Raw genomic sequence first — 19,583 nt, 5'->3', positions numbered from 1 at the left:
AAGTCCCAGCATGCCACTTCTACAACCAGAAGGCAATATGCACTACAAGTCCCAGCATGCCACTTCTACAGCCAGAAGGCAATCTGTACTACAAGTCCCAGCATGCCACTTCTACAACCAGAAGGCAATCTGTACTACAAGTCCCAGCATGCCACTTCTACAACCAGAAGGCAATATGCACTACAAGTCCCATCATGCCACTTCTACAACCAGAAGGCAATCTGTACTACAAGTCCCAGCATGCCACTTCTACAACCAGTAGGCAATCTGTACTACAAGTTCCAGCATGCCACTTCTACAACCAGAAGGCAATATGCACTACAAGTCCCAGCATGCCACTTCTACAGCCAGAAGGCAATCTGTACTACAAGTCCCAGCATGCCACTTCTACAACCAGAAGGCAATCTGTACTACAAGTCCCAGCATGCCACTTCTACAACCAGAAGGCAATCTGTACTACAAGTTCCAGCATGCCACTTCTACAACCAGAAGGCAATCTGTACTACAAGTCCCAGCATGCCACTTCTACAACCAGAAGGCAATCTGCACTACAAGTCCCAGCATGCCACTTCTACAACCAGAAGGCAATCTGTACTACAAGTCCCAGCATGCCACTTATAGAACCAGAAGGCAATCTGTACTACAAGTCCCAGCATGCCACTTCTACAACCAGAAGGCAATCTGTACTACAAGTCCCAGCATGCCACTTCTACAACCAGAAGGCAATCTGTACTACAAGTCCCAGCATGCCACTTATAGAACCAGAGGGCAATCTGTACTACAAGTCCCAGCATGCCACTTATAGAACCAGAACAGCTGGAGACCCACTGATTGGCTATGTATGGTTTGGTAACAGAGTCTGCGGGGACCTGATGGTCCTGGGCTTGCTGGGTCTAGTAGTCCCCCAGCAGACTGCCCACGTCAGAGCTCTGCCCGTGACGTCACCAGGTCACTGTAGAAGCGGTCATGTGACCGGGGGGCGGGGCCAGGTCCCGGAAGTGAGCGGGATGCTGATGCTGGAATAAACATGGCGCTGCGGGGTGACGGCTGCCTGGCGGGGCTCCTCCTCAGTATCCTGCTGGCCGTACAGCTGTGCTCGGCTCGGGTCCACCATCTCATACTGAAGGTGAGCGGAGTACGGACGGCCGTGGGGGTCAGTATGCGGGGCAGCCGGACATCCGGGAACACGGGGCACAGAGGAGGTACCAGCACAGGGCAGTGACACAGCCAGATGTGGGGGCAGAGGTACCATACTGTGCAGCCAGTGTGACAGGGGGCGGGCACAGGGCAGTGACACAGCCAGATGTGGGGGCAGAGGTACCATACTGTGCAGCCAGTGTACAGGGGGCGGGCACAGGGCAGTGGGTGACATTGACAGCTGGGAGGGTAACATGAGGACTAAGAGGAGCGGGCTGTCAGACAGGCAGGAAAGGTGAGAGTGGGCCATTGGGCAGATGAGGAAGAGTAGAGCGGGGAGTCGAAGAAGGAGAGTGGGCCGGTGGACAGGCGAGGAACGGGCGAGTGGGCCATTGAGGGGGTAGAGCGGGCAGATGAGGAAGGGTAGAGAGGGCCATCGGGCAGGTGAGGAAGGGGGGGCAGGCCGTTGGGGCATGCGAGGAAGGGGGCAAACGAGGAAAAGGGCAATGGGCCTTTGGACAGGCGAGGAAGGGTTTAGAGGGCTGTCGGGCAGGCAAAGAAGGGGAAATCAGGGCGTCAGGCAGGCGAGGAAAGGGAGAGGCGAGGAAGGGTAGAGAGGGCAGGCGAGGAAGGGTAAAGAGGGCAGGCGAGGAAGGGGAGAGTGGGCCATTGGGCAGGTGAGGAAGGGTAGAGAGGGCAGGTGAGGAAGGGGAAATCAGGGCGTCGGGCAGACGAGGGAAGGGAGAGTGGGCCGTTGGGCAGGCGAGGAAGGGTAGAGCGGTCAGGCGAGGAAGTGGGGATCGGGGCAGGCGAGGAAGGTGAGAGTGGGCCATTTGGCAGATGAGGAAGGGGAGAGCGGGCCGCCGAGTAAGGGGCGTATGGGCTGACAAAGTATAAGGTGGATGACCACTATTGTGGCTTGGTGAAAACTGGGTGAGTGGTTGACCATGGCACGGGCCAGTGGGTAGGGAGGTGCGGAGGGCACGGGCTAGTGGGTAGGGAGGCGCGGAGGGTATGGGCCAGTGGGCAGTCTAGGCAGGTGCGGGGGGCACGGGTAGGTAGGTAGGTGCGGGGGGCACGGGCCGGTAGGTAGGTAGGTGCGGGGGGCACAGGCCGGTAGGTGCGGGGGGCACGGGCTGGTAGGTGCGGGGGGCACGGGCTGGTAGGTAGGTGCGGGGGGCACGGGCTGGTAGGTAGGTGCGGGGGGCACGGGCTGGTAGGTAGGTGCGGGGGGCACGGGCTGGTAGGTAGGTGCGGGGGGCATGGGCCGGTAGGTAGGTGCGGGGGCCACGGGCCGGTAGGTAGGTGCGGGGGGCACAGGCCGGTAGGTAGGTGCGGGGGGCACGGGCCGGTAGGTAGGTGCGGGGGCCACGGGCCGGTAGGCAGGTGCGGGGGGCAGGGGCCGGTGGGTAGGCAGGCATGGAGGCCGCGGGCCAGTGGATTGGCAGTTGACTGGGCCAGTGGGTAGGCAGGCTTGGCCTGCCGTACAGACAGGTGAGGAGACTAGATGTCAGTCCGGGAGAAAAAAAGAAAGCAAGAGCTGAGTGACAGCCAAGGAAAAAAGTCTGAGTGAAAGGTGGTTGACAGCCAGGTAGAGGAACAACTAGCAGTGTTTCCTAGCAGGAGATTCACAACAGAATGGGTGTCAGCATTAACAATAGTTAAGAACTATTTTCAGGAAAGGCTGTAAGTAATCCTGTTATGCAGAGATTCAAAGACACATACAAGTATTTAATGCTTAGATTATAACCTGTATCAGACTTTGGGTGAAACATTAAACTTAACCCAAATAATTTTTGTTTTGTTTATAACAATTTTGTTTTTACTTCAATTAAGATGTGTTCTTTTCTTTTTATTAACTATCAACATATTTATAAAATTAAAAGTAACTCAAATCATACTACCAGGACGTGACCTACTTTTCTCAAACAATTTACCACTGTTTAACGGTGTTTCTGGTGTTGTTGCTTTTCACCTATTTTGGAGGGAAAAGACATTTAAGTTTGAAGCAGAAAGTAACTTTTGATACACAGTATATAATTGAGTAACATGTACATTCTGGTAATTCAGTTCTTATTATGGGGATGATCCGATATCTATATTTTGTCCCTTTAAACAAACATTTGAAGCTCCCAACAGTTCAGTTGTGAATTGTGTATAGAATTGTGATTCCAGTGAATAACGTCATGTTTCCATCTATAGGATGACATACGACAGAAGGTGCATCTCAACACGTTCGGCTTCTTCACAAATGGTTCAATGAACGTGACTGTTGTAAGCTTATCTGTTAAGGGCCATGAGAACCTCTCTGATGTTGGCAAATTCCAGGTAAGAGACATCCTTAGCTGTTGCCATGGCAAAACTCAAATATAACAGCCAGCAAAGTATTAATTGTAAAGGAATTCTAACCATTTACTTGATATATAATGTTGAGTAGACCTGTCATTCATAGTGGGCATTGGGTTGTGTTAATCATTGTACAGATGTTTGTTTTTAATGAGTTTTCTAGAATAAAATCTGTTTAAGTGCACTCTATTTCCCAGCGGGGAGGTCACATTGTATTACACTCTATGCACTAACTAGGTGGGCAGAGTTGTCTCGCTCCATCTCCTCTCGTGACCATTAATGTTCCAGCATCATCTTCCCAAATATATGGAGGGTCAAAAGTAATGCGTGTGACATCGAGGAGGCAGAGAAGGGTTTGTCCTTTTGTATTAGACCTGTGTTTTGTGACTGCAGTCTCCTTGTGACTATACAGATTAGAGAGCTGTCACCTTTTAGTAGTTATATCTTTATGTATAAAAGTGCAAAATCATGTACTTGGGTCTCAAAAACACAAAGGGTAAATATAGTATAAATGGCACTATAATGGGAACTACTGAGGGGGAAAGGGATCTAGGAGTCACTATGTCAGGTGACATAAAGGCAGGTAAGCAATGTAACAAAACTACGAGGAAGGTAAGTCAGATGCTTGGTTACATAGGGAGAGGAATCAGTAGCAGAAAGAAAGAAGTAATAATACCACTGTATAGGTCATTGGTACGGCCTCATCTAGAATTCTGTGTCCGGTTCTGGAGGACGTATCTCCACAAGGATATTATAAATACATTAGAGACTGTACAAAGAAGGGCAACTAAAATGGTGCATGGTCTACAACACAACGCTTACCTGGAAAGACTAAAAGATCTTATTATGTATAGTTTGGAGCAGAGAAGGGAAAGGGGGGACATGATAGAAACTTTCAGATATATCAATGGGTTATAACCAGGTACAGGAGGGAAACATTCTACAAAGGAAGAGAAGTATTAGAACACGAGGACATGCACTGACACTGGGGGGAAGTAGGTTTAGAGGAAATAATACTTCACAGAAAGATTAGTGGATAATTGGAATAACAATTCTTCTTACATACACATTTCAAGTGCTCTGGTCAGCCAATCATATCCAGTCTAAAATCACAAGAACAACATTGATGGACAGTTGTAACAACCAATCACCGAAGCTTAGATCCAGCCTCCTAGGGGCACATAATTCTGGACCAATCAAAGTTAGTAAAAAAAAACAATAACTTCATACATAGACTTATTATGGTGCTTGGTAGATGACAAGTCAAAACGAGGGGGTGTGGGCAAGCCTAAATTTAATTTGTCTAGGACACAATCACTGAAACATAAAGTTGGGTTTATGGGTAAATCAAACAAAAACCTGCGGCGCTTAGGCTGTGTATAATGGATTGTCATACTTTAACCGAGTTAATTGTGTAATCTAATTTCCTATTAATAGGGTGATTAAAAATAAATGGTCCATTGCAGTCAGCTATTTTATTGTGCACAAATATACTGTAATTATTAGCAATTCCTAAATCCAGCCAATGATGCATGTAACTTGTCCTGTAAAGTAAAAAGGAGCATTTATCAATAATTCTGGCTCTTGTATCGAAGATCCTACAAATTATTACTTATTAACGTTCCCCATCATCAGTTGGGTCATTCAGCATAAATTATAATGGATTAAGACAATGTTTGCCAGTCATCCCTACATAAAACTACACTGGTGACTTCGAAACCTCCAATAAGGATGTGTGTTGCTAGCTGTGTATTAATACAGAGATTAAACTGTATAACTACTTTTTCTGTCTTGGCTACAGTGGAATGAGCTGTATTTATTTTTGAATGCATAACTACCATAGGAAAACTGGAACTCTGAACTTCACAGCCCCCCTCCTTAGTATTCTGAGCTGTAAGTGGAAGGGGTGTAGCTAATACAGTCCCTGATTGGACACAGGGTTTGTCAGTCATGTGCAGCATTAGTCACGTGACCTGTCCATGCTTTCCTCCTCTTTCCAGGAACTACAGATGGACACGGGTAAAAGTAGGGGTCTGATAAGGTGATCCCACTTTAAATCGCCAATAAATGCGGGGAAGGGCACGGTTGAATGGGAAGGGATTGTCAAAAGTGTATATTGTGTTTTATGCTTTGTTTTGATCTATACAAATTTACAATCATTGATAGTGACTCTGTTCTCCCCTGTAGCTTGGATTCAGCTTAGACAGGACGAAGAACGATGGCTTCTCAACTTACTTGGTAGGTATTTGATTTGTTCTAAACTATGAATGATGTTACCTGTAGCATGAATGTACTTTCCTCTGGGACATAGACGCACAGCGTTTATATTGCTAACCCATATAAAAAAAACAAACAGTATTTTCTTTTTAATTTTTAGAATTCCAGTGCAGGATTCCATGTATTCATGCTAGAGCAAAGCGGCACAAATTGTATTGTAAATCTCCTAATTACCAGTTTTACACTGCAAGTCGTTGGGGAGCAGCACGGTAGCTCAGTGGTTAGCACTTCTGCCTCACAGCACTGGCGTCATAAATTAGCTTCTCGACCATGGCCTTATCTGTGGGGAGTTTGTATGTTCCCCCCCGTGTTTGCGTGGGTTTCCTCCGGGTGCTTCGGTTTCCTCCCACACTCCAAAAACATACTAGTAGGTTAATTGGCTGCTATCAAATTGACCCGTCTGTGTGTGAATTTAGACTGTAAGCCCCAATGGGGCAGGGACTGATGTGAGTGAGTTCTCTGTACAGCGCTGCGGAATTAGTAGCGCTATATAAATAGCTGATGATGAATTCAATCAGCCGCGGTGTTCCACCAAGCATGGTGGGTGTAGACATTTCCAGGTACAATGGTACCCCAACATGGCAGATTTTTCTCCGTGCACCTCTGTTACATTGCTGCGGAGTACTCCGCCTCCATTCCAGAGGCACTCTGTGGAGAATTAAATTCCCCCCACTAAAATCCAATGACCACTCATTTTTATGTATTTACAATACTCTAAAGCTGGGGTTCCTAAGGCTGGATTGGTCTGAAGGGGAGGGGGGGGTTACATTGGGTGGGGTTGTTGCTATATGGCAGATATAGAGCAAACCTATTAACAGAATCGGAATATAATGTTCAGATTTGTCTGAAATAATGGCATTCTGTCACATTATGTTCATATACATTTTTTTGTTACTTGAATAGTAAATCTTTGCTTATGAAAAGTTGGAACAATGAATGATGTGGGCCCACACTTACTATTAAATGAGCAGCTCACCAGGAAGTTGATTAAAAGTAGAAGCCCCGGGCTGTTTAATGTGTTGCAATCCCTGATTAAAAAGCCGTGCCGGTCTCTGGTGTACACATAGCAACTGCACCCAGTCACATTTGAAATCGAATGGAGCACCAACCTTCTTTCTTCATTGGCCTAGAAAGATTCCTGGTGGTAACAAATAGTTAATGAGCTAATAAACAGAAGACCAACTGCTAATACAGCAGGGAGTGCCTGTAAGGAAACACATGTAGCAACGATTACCCAACTGTGTGTGTTACATACAGCAGTGGGAGAAGATCACATGTAACCTCCATCACGTGTAGAGCTTGATCACACATAAGAAAGATGCTCTGAAGATTAGGCGAGAGACTTGTGGTATATTCCTATACATACAGGGAAATGTTCTATGTTCTGTTTATTGCAATGATGTGGAGTATGAGGTTTGCTATGCATATTGGTGTTCTTGCTTGTGTATTTATCCCACTATCGTCACAATTGTCTTCCCTGCTTGTCAGGAGGTTGTTGGCTACTTCTAGCAGCCGTTACATAAAAGGTTGTGGAGTTTTAATCACTCTAATCCTAGTAATGGTGTGTGTGGGACAATATGGTTGCTTTGTACACTAATCCGGTGCTTCTACCTCTGTTGTATTGTATGGGCTGCTAATCTCTGAGAGTTGCAGATGTCTCTTGTAGACTGCAGAAGTCACTACTGTTGACGTAAACGGGCCACAGAAGACATTGAGTATTATAAACAGTACAAGTGTTCATTTTTGGAGCTTTCTTTATCATAAAATATAGTTTTTTTGGGTTTTTTTTTTAATGCTACGTAATGACAAAGATATTCTTCATGCGATGTTCGTCCTCTGGTCATTATTTAAAAGCTAATTAAACGTGTGCGTGTAGCTAATTTGTATTCAATTATTTGTATTCAATCTCTGTATTTCAGGATCAAGAATTACACGAGTGTGTATTGAATAATCGCCCAAATGATGTTGATCTGTTAGAACTCAATTTCTCTGAACAAAAGTGAGCTATTTTTTGTTTTATTTTTTTTAAAGCTAACTTTAAATAAAGAATATTATCACCAAGAATGGCCCATTTGAGGGGCAAAAAGCTTACTCTCCCTGCTTTAATGTTGAAAACCTTGTCTCAGCTTTGAGGCCCACTTCCATTAAACGTCCACAAATGTGAACTTATCCATCAGGCTTCCTGATGGGTTGTAGGTTCTATGGTGATGTTTTAACGTGATATACCGCAGCCAATAGAGCATTGCCCACTATCTGAGGGACCTAGCAGTCCACTGGTTATTGGAGGTGATCACTCTAGATCTTGGATGTTCCCAAATATTAGGATACCGTGCATAGCAAGCAGTACAACCCTGCTTGATCATCATCATCATTTATTTATATATGCTTGATGATAAAATTAATTGAGTATTTCCAATCAATCACATAATTTATTTATCCATGTGAACTCTTATTGTACGGGGTGAACCTGTCTTACCAAGTCAAGCAACAAGTCTTTCCTATATAGACATTAGGTACAAGAGTACAGGTAGACCTGCAACAGACAGGATAGTTACAAATACATTTGGGTTCAGGCATATCACAGAGTGACGTGTCTATAGAGCTGGGCAAACATTAGGGGGGGTGTTGAACTGGGATAACACTAGGAGGGAAGGGAATGAGGTGATATAAGTATACAAGAATGTATAAGTGAGGGACAGTGAGATTTAGGACAGTAGATAAGTAGTGTCTTGAGGTCAAATTGTGCACTGATGCATGAATTAATAAAGTAACATTACATGTTCTATTTTTTGGGGGGTAAATGTATACAGTCCGTTTACATGATTATTGAAATGTTTGTACTAGAAGAGGTAATGTGCCCCCTACAGTAAATTTATTATGTTGTGTGACCTGTACGCAGTCACAACCTTGAATATCCTTATAATTGACAGTAGAAATTATATATATATATATATATATATATATATATATATATATATATATATATATTATATATATATATCTATCTATATATCTATCTATATCTATATCTATCTAATATATAAATGTTTAGTGGCGTGTGTTAGTCTGTCTGTGTGTGTGTAAAAAAATAAAACCAAGCTGCAGCGCCACCTGCTGGGCGGAGTTATACACTGACCTACTAAATTCTTAGTGTGTGTGGGAAAAAAAATTCAGAAAGGGCTGAAATTTGGTATACTAAGATGTTTTTAATTTGTTAATTTAATTTGTTAATTGTTAAAAGTGTTAATAAAGATTTAAAAAAAATATATATTTATTTCTTGAAGGAGAAGTGACAGTTGGGAGTGGTTGGTGGTTGTCGAGGGTGACAGTGGGGAGTGGTTGGTGGTTGCCGGGGGTGACAGTGGGGAGTGGTTGGTGGTTGTCGGGGGTGACAGTTGGGAGTGGTTGGTGGTTGCTGGGGGTGACAGTGGGGAGTGGTTGGTGGTTGTCGGGGGTGACAGTTGGGAGTGGTTGGTGGTTGCTGGGGGTGACAGTGGGGAGTGGTTGAGGCCTGGGCTATGGCCCAAATGCATGACAAGAACCTTTTTAACACCTTAAGTAGCTTGATTTGACTAGAATGCATGAGTATCATGCACGGGTTAACTTGTGTATATATATGTGTGTAATAGTCACTGCTGACGTAGGCTATATAATGTCATTCACCTTCCTCTATATCAGTGTTTCTCAACTCCAGTCCTCAGGACCCACTAACAGTGCAAGATTTCCAGGTGACCAGTGCAATAATTATACCACCTGCTACACTGTGTCAGTCAGTAATGAATACACCTGTGCTCCAGCAGGGAGATATGGAAAACATGTACTGCTAGGGGGTCCTGAGGACTGCAGTTGAGGAACAGTGCTCTATGTCATGTGAGTGCTTTTCATATATTGCACTTTCACTCTTGTTTTGCTACGGGAACATTACACAAGCTGCCTCCCGTATTGAATTCACCTGTAGCAATCTGCATGTACTCTGATCTCATCTCTTGTCCAATATAGAATTTGTCTGACAAAGAACACCAATGTCCCTTTACCGAACATTGTGTTTGGTACGGTTCAAAGCCCGCCCGAGAAAATGGAGTCCAAGCCGTCGGAAGTAAAGAGAGAACGCAGAGATACAGGTAACATCAGGGAGTACTAGGCTATTTCCATTCCTCTTTTAATTTGGTTTTCCAACCCAAGACCATTTTAAATTAGAAGTCCGGAAACGGCTGCTTTCGTCCAATCACGTAATACACAGTACAAAGATATCTGTCGGATCTCTCCCAGCCCTGATACGTTGATTGGGCACTTTTGCTGTAGGGTAAATAACCCCTTTTAATGTGCCTAGCTTAGTGAAAGCTACTTAAAGGCAAACGATTATCAAAAGTGTATGATTTTCAAAAATGTTTGATCATATCCCATAGAAGCGCATGGTGCTAAAAGTTTTTTGTAGATCATTATGCTTTCTATATAGCATATACACTTTTTCCGGTTCCATTTTTGAAGCTGAAGCTTCTCCCCGACAAGCTCAACAGCTCGTCATCGTTCGTATGTAGAGAACGATACGTTTTTAGTATTATTACTAACTGTGTTGTCTATAGTTGCTCTTCTAAACACACAGTGGGCCTACACCCACAATGATTTCATATCAATAAAAACATTGAAATCTCATTGCTGTAATTTTGGTTGTAGTAGTTTTAATCATATAAACATAGGGGGCGATTCATTCAGATGCGAGTTGCTTCACAGGTTGTTCTTCCAGGTGCGTTGTAGCGAGAATAATTCAATTACAAGACAGGCAGTAAGGATCGCGTCTGAAAATGGGTCTTAATGAGCTCTTTATTGCTCTCATCACTAGGAGTTTTGATTCATGTAAGGGTTTAAATCACACTGCATTGTAGTTTATATCCATAGAAAGGCTTATACATATTTTATTTATATTGTACTTGTGTATTTTTTTTGTTGACGACAAAGAGGCTAAGCCGGATCCGAAGGCGGAGGCTAAGCCGGATCCGAAGGCGGAGGCTAAGCCGGATCCGAAGGCGGAGGCTAAGCCGGATCCGAAGGCGGAGGCTAAGCCGGATCCGAAGGCGGAGGCTAAGCCGGATCCGAAGGCGGAGGCTAAGCCGGATCCGAAGGCGGAGGCTAAGCCGGATCCGAAGGCGGAGGCTAAGCCGGATCCGAAGGCGGAGGCTAAGCCGGATCCGAAGGCGGATCAAAAGAAAGCAAAAAGTGATACGGTAATTGTACCTATGTTTCTGATCTTACAGAATCTTTTATTGCCACATAACACCAATTATACTTATTTAATAGACTTTTCTCTTGTGTGTGTTTTTTGTGTTTTTTTCAAAATAAACTCCTATTCATTTTGTGCATCATGCAACTTCATCTGGCAATGTCTGCACCCCTGCAAAGTCATTATGATCTACTGACATAGGTCACGTTTTATATCCTAATACAATATACTATTTCTTTTATGTATTTATAAGCAACAAAAGGTTGCTACGTGTGAGCATGTGGTTTTCAGTATAGAAGATTAAGTATAGTTTGCTTTTTGTTTTTCTGATTATCCTTTTATTTTACTTAGACAAGAATTTGATTGAATCCCTTTCTAAAATAAATATATACCGTTGGAATTTTCTTACTTGACATATCAAGTCGCTGTTCAGCTCCAAACACTGAGCTTTGTATTTAATTTCAGTACTGGTTAAACAAATGATCATTCTACTTTGTTTGTTACAAAAAAGTATGATAGGAGGTAGTGTGATGTCGGGACATATACGTTGGTACGATAGGAGCGTAGTGTGATGTTGGGACACGTACGTCGGTACGATAGGAGGTAGTGTGATGTCAGGACATGTACGATAGGAGGTAGTGTGATATCGGGACATATACGTCGTACGATAGGAGGTAGTATGATATCGGGACACGTACGATAGGATGAAGTGTGATGTCGGGACATATACGTCGGTACGATAGGAGGTAGTGTGATATCGGGACATATACGTCGTACGATAGGAGGTAGTGTGATATCGGGACATATACGTCGTACGATAGGAGGTAGTATGATATCGGGACACGTACGATAGGATGAAGTGTGATGTCGGGACACACAGGATTTTCAGGGGATGTTGTCGCCTCCACTGGCACATAGGACATGGAGCACCTGAGGATAATACGGGAGAGACCATAGAAAATGTAATATAATTTGACCCGTTTGTTGGACGGTTGATTGATTGCTAGCAGCGAAGATAAGCTGAATATGGGGCGACTAGCTGAGGGGTCTGACCTCTTCTCATTTCATGCCTATGATCCAGTGCCTTGTGTTTTGTCTCTACCTGCCATCTGATAGAGCATGATCCCAGCTGTGTACATCAGCAGGCTGCTTGATAGTAGATTGGGACTCTTCTTGCTTCATCCGCATTGTAAACTAAAGTCACTGCTCTTCCGAATGCTACCTGCAGTAACCTTTATGGTGGGGGAGCAGTGACCACAGCGTACCCAGCAGTAGAAGCTAGAGAAGATCCTGGGAGCTACTCTAATGCTGCCTGACCATATACACAGCTACGATCATCTAGCGAGGAATCCGGCTCATCAGAGTGAGCATAGGAAAGGTTTAAACTGTTCTCAAAGGGTGAGTGGAGGAGAAGGTACTGATTGGTGAGCATCTGGAGGACTGAGCAGGTATTGGACAGGGGTTTGGGAGCTTGCAAATCATAGTATGGTTAGGTGGCATGTGATTAGCTGTATGTGTGTGATTGGGTGTATGTCCTTTTAAAGGGCAGGCCACGTCCACAGACTTTCCTTTCACTTTCACTTTGATTCAGTATATTTCTACAGAAAGTGGCTAACAAAGTGTGATATTAGTTTTCATATATGATATATTTTATCTTTTTAATGCTGGCCACTGGCTATGTAGCGCGATCACACGCAGAGCCACATTGGACAGATTTGTATGGGCACATCGGCAGAATGACTGACTGGTTTGCAAGGTGCCCATTCTCACATTGCACAAATGTGGTTCATCAATGACCTATACAAGTTTGCTGAACAAATCCAATCCAAAATAAGAGTGTGTCTTGCAGTGACCAAGGTCTCCCTCATTTAACTGCTAAAAGTCTTCCTTGACTCCATCAGCCATCTGGATCTCCCCTTACAGTGTAACTAGAAGCCGTGCGGTTATCACAGCTGTGTTAAAGGCTTTACACATTTTACCAGTAAAATAAGCTTTGCTTGTTGCCCCAGTGGTAATACATCTCTCTCAGCCAAAATGCTGGAAATCCTGCCCACAGTTCATTAATCGGCCAGGGGGTTTCCAGTTTGGGTGTGACCTCACTGAAGGATCAGTCAAAGCTTTTATTCTTACCCGAATTTGGCTGGAAAGCTCAGCAGATTTCATCAATTTTGAACACTAATCTAAGATGAGGGACTGCATTAAAATGAGTACACAAATTTATACCTGATTACCGCCCACAGGGCTTAGGCCCATTAAAATTCTTTGTAAGAGTCACATCTACAAAAATGATAAATAAGTTAAATCCGTTGTTCTATGTTTGCTTTGGCTGGGTGTACGCCACCTATATAATCTGTTTCCATGGCAGCACCAAACTGTACGCAAAGGAACTTTATTCTGATTATCTGTTAGAGAAAAAAAAAAAAAAGGTCAAGTGTGTGATAGACGGTAACAGACATTTAACATCTACAAAACATGAGTTTATCGGTTTAGTTCCACTTTAGGTCCTTTTTCTTTATTTCCCTCCTCCCCATCTGTCTCTTCCTACTGAATTACATTCCACTTTTGTTTAATGTGGATGCACAGACATATAGCTGTCAGTTAATGTTGCCTCTGCTTTCTCTGTTACAGTGTTATCCAATGCGAGTCGAGAAGGGAGTTGCATCCTTTCAGGTAGGTCGTCATTATTTTTTATCTTAATTTAGATATAATGCTGGCCATCCAATCAGATTGGATCATTGCAGTCATTCAATCAGATTGGATCATTGCAGTCATCCAATCAGATTTGCAAGCAATTAGGCCACACATGCATGGCCAAACTGATCCAATCTGATTGCAATGGTCCTATAATGTGGGAAGGCAATGAAATTGGCTGCATATATTACTGTTTAAGGATCAGCTGATGACCTCGCACATGTGGCTTATTGGTTATCGGCCAATTTAATGTTCCACTCTGGGTCAGTCACATTCAATTTAGTTTTTTTTTTTTTTTCTTGTGTGCCTACGTTTCGTAGCCTCATTAAAGCTGGACAAGTGCTGTAATATCTCCTTAAATGCAGTCCAACACGACCACTATCTGCCTATGTGCATTTGTCTTCTGAAAGCAGAAATAGGTCCTTATGAGATCTAGAAGGGATCTCTCTGCTCAGTCTAAGCACTGATTGGCCAGATCGTCCCCACATCTGGCCACACTGTAGTGTGATCTTGCTTTTTGGGTTAATTAACGTGGTCAAATTTACCTATTTGGCTGTCAAAATATTAATGTGGCTAAGTGGGTAGCACTTCTGCCTCACAGCGCTGGAGTCATGAGTTCAATTCCCGACCACAGGCTTATCTGTGTGGAGTTTGTATGTTCTCCCTGTGTTGGCGTGGGTTTCCTCTGGGTGCTCCGGTTTCCTCCCACACTCCAAAAACATACTAGTAGGTTAATTGGCTGCTATCAAAAAATGAACCCTAGTCTCCCTCTCGTGTGTGTGTGTGTGTGTGTGTGTGTGTGTGTGTGTGTGTGTGTATACATTAAGGAATTTAGACTGTAAGCTGCAATGGAGCAGGGACTGATATGAATGAGTTCTCTGTACAGCGCTGCAAAATTAGTGGTGCTATATAAATAGATGATGATATTATGATGTGTGTGGTCGGTTGGCTTTACATCCATTGTTTCTGTTTCATTTTTTAGTTTTTATTTAATGTGAGCTCGGCAGATCTGGAGGGCCTGTACAGCTTGTATTTCCACAGCTGTCTTAAAGAAGGCAAAGAGCAGAATTCATTCAGCCTGGAGGTGAGTGCATCGTACATGGGTGTATTTTGTTCTATTTGATGCTGAGCTTAAAGCCCAACGCTGCACAGTGCATCTTGGCTAATTGTCCGATTACTTGTAGTGACAACGTCATTAATTTGTTTCATCTATAAACACTGGTGTGTACATTCTAAACCTGTTATGCGAGTCTGTCTGCTCATTCAGAAACTAGGTCTTATCGCGATTTCTGCAAATTTTATGTTAGAGGGTGAATGTGCGCAGCAAAGCATAGATGGTTAATGAGGGTTTGGGAGGGGAGGACGTGTGAGAACTAGACGTACTGAGACTTGTGTAGGCGATCAGAGGCTATTGAAAGACTTGGGAGGTTGAGAGCTGAGGCTACTGGAGGGATCGGGGAGCATGTGAGAACTGAGGCTACTGGAGGGATCGGGAAGGTTGTGAGAGCTGAGGCTATACTGGAGGGATCGGGAAGGTTGTGAGAGCTGCGGCTATACTGGAGGGATCGGGGAGCTTGTGAGAGCTGAGGCTACTGGAGGGCTCGGGGAGCTTGTGAGAACTGAGGCTACTGGAGGGATCGGGAAGGTTGTGAGAGCTGAGGCTATACTGGAGGGATCGGGAAGGTTGTGAGAGCTGAGGCTATACTGGAGGGATCGGGAAGGTTGTGAGAGCTGAGGCTATACTGAAGGGATCGGGAAGGTTGTGAGAGCTGAGGCTGCTGGAGGGCTCGGGGAGCTTGTGAGAGCTGAGGCTACTGGAGGGCTCGGGGAGCTTGTGAGAGCTGAGGCTACTGGAGGGCTCGGGGAGCTTGTGAGAGCTGAGGCTACTGGAGGGCTCGGGGAGCTTGTGAGAGCTGAGGCTACTGGAGGGCTCGGGGAGCTTGTGAGAGCTGAGGCTACTGGAGGGCTCGGGGAGCTTGTGAGAGCTGAGGCTACTGGAGGGCTCGGGGAGCTTGTGAGAGCTGAGGCTACTGGAGGGATCGGGGAGCTTGTGAGAGCTGAGGCTACTGGAGGGATCGGGGAGCTTGTGAGAGCTGAGGCTACTGGAGGGCTCGGGGAGCTTGTGAGAGCTGAGGCTACTGGAGGGCTCGGGGAGCTTGTGAGAGCTGAGGCTACTGGAGGGCTCGGGGAGCTTGTGAGAGCTGAGGCTACTGGAGGGATCGGGGAGCTTGTGAGAGCTGAGGCTACTGGAGGGATCGGGGAGCTTGTGAGAGCTGAGGCTACTGGAGGGATCGGGGAGCTTGTGAGAGCTGAGGCTACTGGAGGGATCGGGAAGGTTGTGAGAGCTGAGGCTACTGGAGGGCTCGGGGAGCTTGTGAGAGCTGAGGCTACTGGAGGGATCGGGAAGGTTGTGAGAGCTGAGGCTACTGGAGGGATCGGGGAGCTTGTGAGAGCTGAGGCTACTGGAGGGATCGGGAAGGTTGTGAGAGCTGAGGCTACTGGAGGGCTCGGGGAGCTTGTGAGAGCTGAGGCTACTGGAGGGCTCGGGGAGCTTGTGAGAGCTGAGGCTACTGGAGGGCTCGGGGAGCTTGTGAGAGCTGAGGCTACTGGAGGGCTCGGGGAGCTTGTGAGAGCTGAGGCTACTGGAGGGCTCGGGGAGCTTGTGAGAGCTGAGGCTACTGGAGGGCTCGGCGAGCTTGTGAGAGCTGAGGCTACTGGAGGGCTCGGCGAGCTTGTGAGAGCTGAGGCTACTGGAGGGCTCGGCGAGCTTGTGAGAGCTGAGGCTACTGGAGGGCTCGGCGAGCTTGTGAGAGCTGAGGCTACTGGAGGGATCGGGTAGCTTGTGAGAGCTGGGGCTACTGGAGGGCTCAGGGAGCTTGTGAGAGCTGAGGCTACTGGGGGGTGCAGGGAGGTTGTGAGAGCTGAGGCTACTGGAGGGCTCGGGGAGCTTGTGAGAGCTGAGGCTACTGGAGGGATCGGGTAGCTTGTGAGAGCTGGGGCTACTGGAGGGCTCGGGGAGCTTGTGAGAGCTGAGGCTACTGGGGGGTGCAGGGAGGTTGTGAGAGCTGAGGCTATACTGGAGGGTGCATATGAGAGCTCAGGCTACTGGAGGGCTCGGCGAGCTTGTGAGAGCTGAGGCTACTGGAGGGCTCGGGGAGCTTGTGAGAGCTGAGGCTACTGGAGGGCTCGGGGAGGTTTGTTCTTTTATTATTTGAAAAATGTTCCAGTGGGAACTGAACCGTTGACATGATTATGCTACAGTAATTCACTTATGTATTCTTCTTTTAAGTACTGTGAGTGTCATTCCTCATTCATTCTTTAATTCCCTCTATATGTTAACAATTTTATTTATTTAATTTTTGCAAACTATGCTTATGGGTTGCGGGTGTTCCGTCTCTTGCAGATTTACATCACAGAGCGGAACCTTGATAATTTCCTCTCGGCAGACGAAATCCCTCTGCCCAAGCTGTACATCTCAATGGCGCTGTTCTTCTTCCTCTCTGGCTTCGTCTGGGTGCACATCCTCCGGAAGCGCAGGTGTAGAATTAGCTGCTCGTTTGCATTGATACATTTCATGTGTACAAGAGTCGGCGTAATAACGAGAGTTTTCAAGCACCTTTCATTGCAGTATCGCATCTAGTTTTGAACTACCCATGTGAAAAATGCAGTATGTAGCTTTGTGAAAAATGAAAACCTTCATTAGTTTTATTCAACTGTATGTACTTTGGGTGGATTCAAAATGGGTGTGTGGCTGGATGCCCCTCCATATTTCAGTTGCACCAATATATATCTATAGAAATACCTACAAAAAGTTTGTGCCAGCAGGAAAAAATTGGCCTCCCTGGATCTAGCCAATTGCCCAGGCTTGGTTGTGAGCATAATAGATACCTAAATGTAATTATTCTACCTATATTAGTTTTTCAGAAGTGTATTGTATTTTAATGTGGGCAAAAACTCATGTCATAGGCATTTGCCACTAGCAGTTGGTTCTCACTGTCCACAATGTGTTGGATAGAACAAGATGCATTTTGGGAAGCGGAGCAGAAACGTCAAGCTAGTGACAGCGGTATTGAGTGTGGTACCAATGCTAGTTTGCATGTGTTTTTAATATCGTTAATAATGGTAGTATAGAGCGTGTAATTAGTACCAGTGGATATGAGGCTATAGTTGTACATCTGGAAATGTGAACCATCCACGGCTTACAAAGAGCTTCTGCTAAGAGGATGGTCCTAATTCTAATTCTAGAAACAGTGGGCCACGTGCAATCGTGTATTAAATTGACAGTTACCAGGAGGGGCACCCCAGCTCTCCAGACACGTAATACCCATGGGAGGCCCAGACTCCCCTTGGGACAGCTGCAGACCTTCAATGGGTTCTCCTCTAAACCTTACTACTAAAAGAAATAAGCAAGTTGGTAAATCAATTTATCTCAAGCAGAAGTGTGCAAATAAAGGAAGGGGCAGAGAAGACAAAGAGGACATACAAAAGGATCCCTCTGAACGTCAGATTCCTGATGTGTGTTCTTTTACTGAAGGCTTCCTTTATATGTATGCAATGAGTATGTTATGGTTACATCTCAGCAACTGTGCTGAGTAAAGACATTTAACATCAATATATAGCAAAGGTTGTATAGTACTGAGCTAAATAATCATGAAATAACAGAATTGTCTATCCAGCGGCAGATTCAGCTTGCAACGTTAAGTGGTTCTATAACTGAGCAGGTGGGGATGAGTGACATCATGGCAGATTTGCATTGATTCACACGCAGTTGGATTGGGTGGTGTCACCGTAACATACATGCCCACAGGATCAGTTTTTTTGACCTGTATGAGATTCCGTCGGAACGGTTTCCTAAAGATGTGGGCGGAGCTTCAGCTGTATGCAATACTTTACTTAATTAACGAGTGGGATTGGAATGACCGGATAATACTGAACAATATATTTGATCTTCATGGTTCGTGCCCGAGATTGTTAATTTGATAGCTTAGTGGTCCATTTTTAAAGTACATAACAAATTTTGCTTATTTTAAAAAGCTTTAAAAATCATCCTTTGCTACGTACCAGCCATTGGCTTTTTTTGGGGGGTCTCTGATTCCTTCCTGAATCCCACAAACTACATCACATGTTCTACTTCTAATATTGTAACAGAAAGCATTGCTGTTTGTTGTGCTACAGAAGACTAGAATTGTCTGACAGATTCATACACGTGACAGCTTCTCCGTACGTTGCTCTGCACAGTTTTACATTCACAGCATGGTAGACAGAGATGTAAACAGATTGTGTATTGATCGCTGTTTGACACCTTCCCTGCGTAGTGCTTTAGTATGAAGGAAGCCAACTGCATGTTTAAATCCTAATATGACTGACTGGTTCCCATAAGGGATCCTAAAGATCTGTTAAATAAAACTAGGATTGATTGACCTGCCTAGTACAATTTGGGGTATCCCCGTAGTCTGCTTTGCAATGCTCCTTGCGGACGGGTGAAATGTCTCCTTGTCTGTACGTTATTAGTAATTATATCACAATGTCTCTAGTCTGTAATGAGAGGGAATAATCGCTGTCTTCTGTGCTCTAGGAGTGACATATTTAAGATCCATTGGTTGATGGCCGCACTGCCCTTCACCAAGTCCCTGTCTTTGGTCTTCCATGCGGTAGGTATCTTCTTCCTAACTCAATAACTTCGAGGGGGCAATAAAAGTCATATCCGACAGTGCAAAAAGGCAGTGACTCAAAAGTATTTCATGATGAGCAAATGTGCCTGTGTATCAACCTGGCACATACATAAGTGCGTACCCCGGTTCCACTTTTGGAAACGCCTCTGTAAAGTCACTTGGCGGGATTGTAGGAAATGTCTACAGCCTCGTTTCCTTCTTAAATTCTTCCAAAGTGCAGAGACTGTTGCAGTTTATTACAT

General features: G+C 45.0%; 1 protein-coding gene across 3 annotated transcripts in view; it reads left to right on the top strand.

Annotated features, from left to right (window-relative positions):
• The first annotated feature begins 973 nt into the window (after window positions 1–973).
• GPR107 (G protein-coupled receptor 107) overlaps window positions 974–19,583 on the top strand; it is a 43,804-nt gene continuing 25,194 nt past the window's right edge. For 2 of the 3 annotated variants that reach the window (XM_075185194.1, XM_075185192.1), the window contains exons 1-10: window positions 974–1,126; window positions 3,340–3,465; window positions 5,671–5,721; window positions 7,680–7,759; window positions 9,760–9,881; window positions 10,717–10,982; window positions 13,607–13,648; window positions 14,652–14,753; window positions 17,073–17,206; window positions 19,245–19,320. In XM_075185194.1, the coding sequence (XP_075041295.1) occupies window positions 1,028–1,126; window positions 3,340–3,465; window positions 5,671–5,721; window positions 7,680–7,759; window positions 9,760–9,881; window positions 10,717–10,982; window positions 13,607–13,648; window positions 14,652–14,753; window positions 17,073–17,206; window positions 19,245–19,320 (1,098 nt within the window). In that variant the 5' untranslated portion in view covers window positions 974–1,027. The remainder of the gene's footprint in view (window positions 1,127–3,339; window positions 3,466–5,670; window positions 5,722–7,679; window positions 7,760–9,759; window positions 9,882–10,716; window positions 10,983–13,606; window positions 13,649–14,651; window positions 14,754–17,072; window positions 17,207–19,244; window positions 19,321–19,583) is intronic. The other variant, XM_075185195.1, reaches the window with a different exon arrangement.

Source organism: Mixophyes fleayi, chromosome 9 (genome assembly GCF_038048845.1).
Source record: "Mixophyes fleayi isolate aMixFle1 chromosome 9, aMixFle1.hap1, whole genome shotgun sequence".
Lineage (NCBI taxonomy): Eukaryota > Metazoa > Chordata > Amphibia > Anura > Limnodynastidae > Mixophyes > Mixophyes fleayi.
The sequence above is the reverse complement of the archived record's forward strand: the minus strand, read 5'-3'. Positions and strand labels throughout refer to the sequence as shown.